The sequence below is a fragment of the Diospyros lotus genome, chromosome 11 (assembly GCF_014633365.1).
Source record: "Diospyros lotus cultivar Yz01 chromosome 11, ASM1463336v1, whole genome shotgun sequence".
Taxonomy (NCBI): Eukaryota; Viridiplantae; Streptophyta; class Magnoliopsida; order Ericales; family Ebenaceae; genus Diospyros; species Diospyros lotus.
In genome coordinates this window covers 22,315,044-22,317,113 of record NC_068348.1, presented here as the reverse complement: position 1 = coordinate 22,317,113, position 2,070 = coordinate 22,315,044, and the positions used below count along the sequence as shown (strand labels likewise).

General features: G+C 40.0%; 1 protein-coding gene across 1 annotated transcript; it reads left to right on the top strand.

Moving 5' to 3' along the window:
- Window positions 1–449: 449 nt before the first annotated feature.
- LOC127813492 (kiwellin-1-like) lies at window positions 450–1,291 on the top strand. The gene has a single exon (XM_052354493.1). The coding sequence runs from the start codon at window positions 483–485 to the stop codon at window positions 1,050–1,052; it is 570 nt and encodes a 189-aa protein (XP_052210453.1). The 5' UTR covers window positions 450–482; the 3' UTR covers window positions 1,053–1,291.
- Window positions 1,292–2,070: the final 779 nt, after the last annotated feature.

Sequence of the window (2,070 nt, the reverse complement as noted above, 5' to 3'; positions counted from 1 at the left end):
TGAATCAAACAAAGACTTGTAGTTTGTCTTTGTATGTTTATTTCTTTGAAGCTTTTGTGTCTAAAAAACTGGGACATCTATCGAAAACCTTATTAAACTATGGCAAGTGACTTAATGGTAATGCCAACAGTGATGTGAACGTGATTATTGGTTAGGAATCTAAGATGACCACTAAACAAAAAGTATGTGAGAATATAAATATGTTCAGAGAACTAATAACGTTTATGAATAGTGTAATTTCTATCATTATTTAACCAACGGGCCTTAGCTGCTAAGGTCATCAAAACTTGGAAGTCTTTGCTGAAGACTTTGTTGTTTTTCCTGCAAAGTAATTAATGTAATACTAAGACCCCAATTTCCTCCCGAATAACTGGAATGCCCTTCCATGGGATTCTATATATAGCTTAAACTAGTGATGTGCTTCATATCAACCAGTATAATAACACAAAACAAAGGGGGAGAGAAAGAGAGGAAGATACAGTATGAAGAAGTTCATCAGCTTGGGAGCAGCTCTTCTAATTGTGCTTGTTCTCCTTGTAGCAGACTGTCCAGAAGCTGAGGCACAAGCTTGCAGGCCTAGTGGTAAAATTAGGGGCAAAAAACCTCCTCCCGGAGAGTGCAACAAGGACAACGACTCTGACTGTTGTGTGGAGGGAAAGCTCTACACAACTTACAAATGTTCGCCTAAAGTGTCTGGTAGTACCAAGTCTGTTCTTACTCTGAACGGTTTCCAGAAAGGACAAGATGGCGGTTCCCCATCTGAATGCGATAACAAGTACCACTCTGATGATACACCAGTCGTGGCATTGTCAACTGGGTGGTACAATAGAGGGAGCAGGTGCCTCCAAAACATCACCATAACTGCCAATGGCCGGAGTGTGGATGCTATGGTTGTCGATGAGTGTGACTCCACCATGGGGTGCGATGAAGATCATGACTATCAGCCCCCGTGTGATAACAACATTGTCGATGCCTCAAGAGCTGTGTGGGAAGCATTGGGCATTCCTCACGACAACTGGGGCGAGTTGGACATTACCTGGTCTGATGCTTAATCTTTCCAAGCTCCTATTTCATGGCTCTTCTGAATCTTCATCTTGTAACTAAGTAATCAATTCATGGTTGTGTGAAATCCAAAACAATGTGTAATGTATGTAATATATCCACTAGACTTATCTTGTGTCAAACCTGTTGATCCTGTCAATGTGTTTGGAATTCACGGCTTTGTGAATTCTAGAACTTCCTAGTTTATCTTACATACCAAATCTAAAAGAATATTTGGATGTTTCCAATGTTGTCAGCCTCAGTAATATGTTTCAAGGATTACAATGACCTAATCTAGAAAACACAATAGTCTGGCGAATTATATAGGCGCCAATGCTGGTGAGGATAAGCTTGTTTGTTTCACTTCTAATTCTGATTGAATTACAATACCTAAAACACAGCTAAATATCCTTGCCAATCTACAAGTTAAAACAGTCACCACCCGATTAGTTAACCAACGGGTCGTAGCTGCTTAACCCAACAGTCACCACCCGATTAGTTAATGTTGTGTTCCTGTTTGTGTTAATGTTGTGTTCCTGTGGTTTGTATATATTCACTATTTCATATCTATAAATTAGGGTGATCTCCCACCACCGGGAAGGAGTGATAAAATCCCCATCACTCACGGAATACATACCTCTTGCGATGCAAATACAATCCCAAATAACGCAACGATTTGAAAACAAACCAACACTGCAAAGGAAATGAGAAGGGTGACAATATTAGTAGCCCCAACTTATAGCAATAAGAATTTTTATTGAAATTAAGAAGTCCTGTTTCAGCAAAATTAAGTCCATCAAGCTCAAAAAATCCTATAAGTAAGAGCAAACCGACAATGAACATTCATCTACTGTTGGGGAATTGGGGTGGAAGAAACAGAAGAAAACAGGGGAGGGGAGGGGAGGAAAGATGAGACAGCAAGGGAGAGGAGGAAAGATGAAACATGGGAGGGGATTCTACAGTGTATACTCAATGTAGTATAAACCTGGCCAATAAGCAACATCATATATAACCCAAGTCCCACATGTA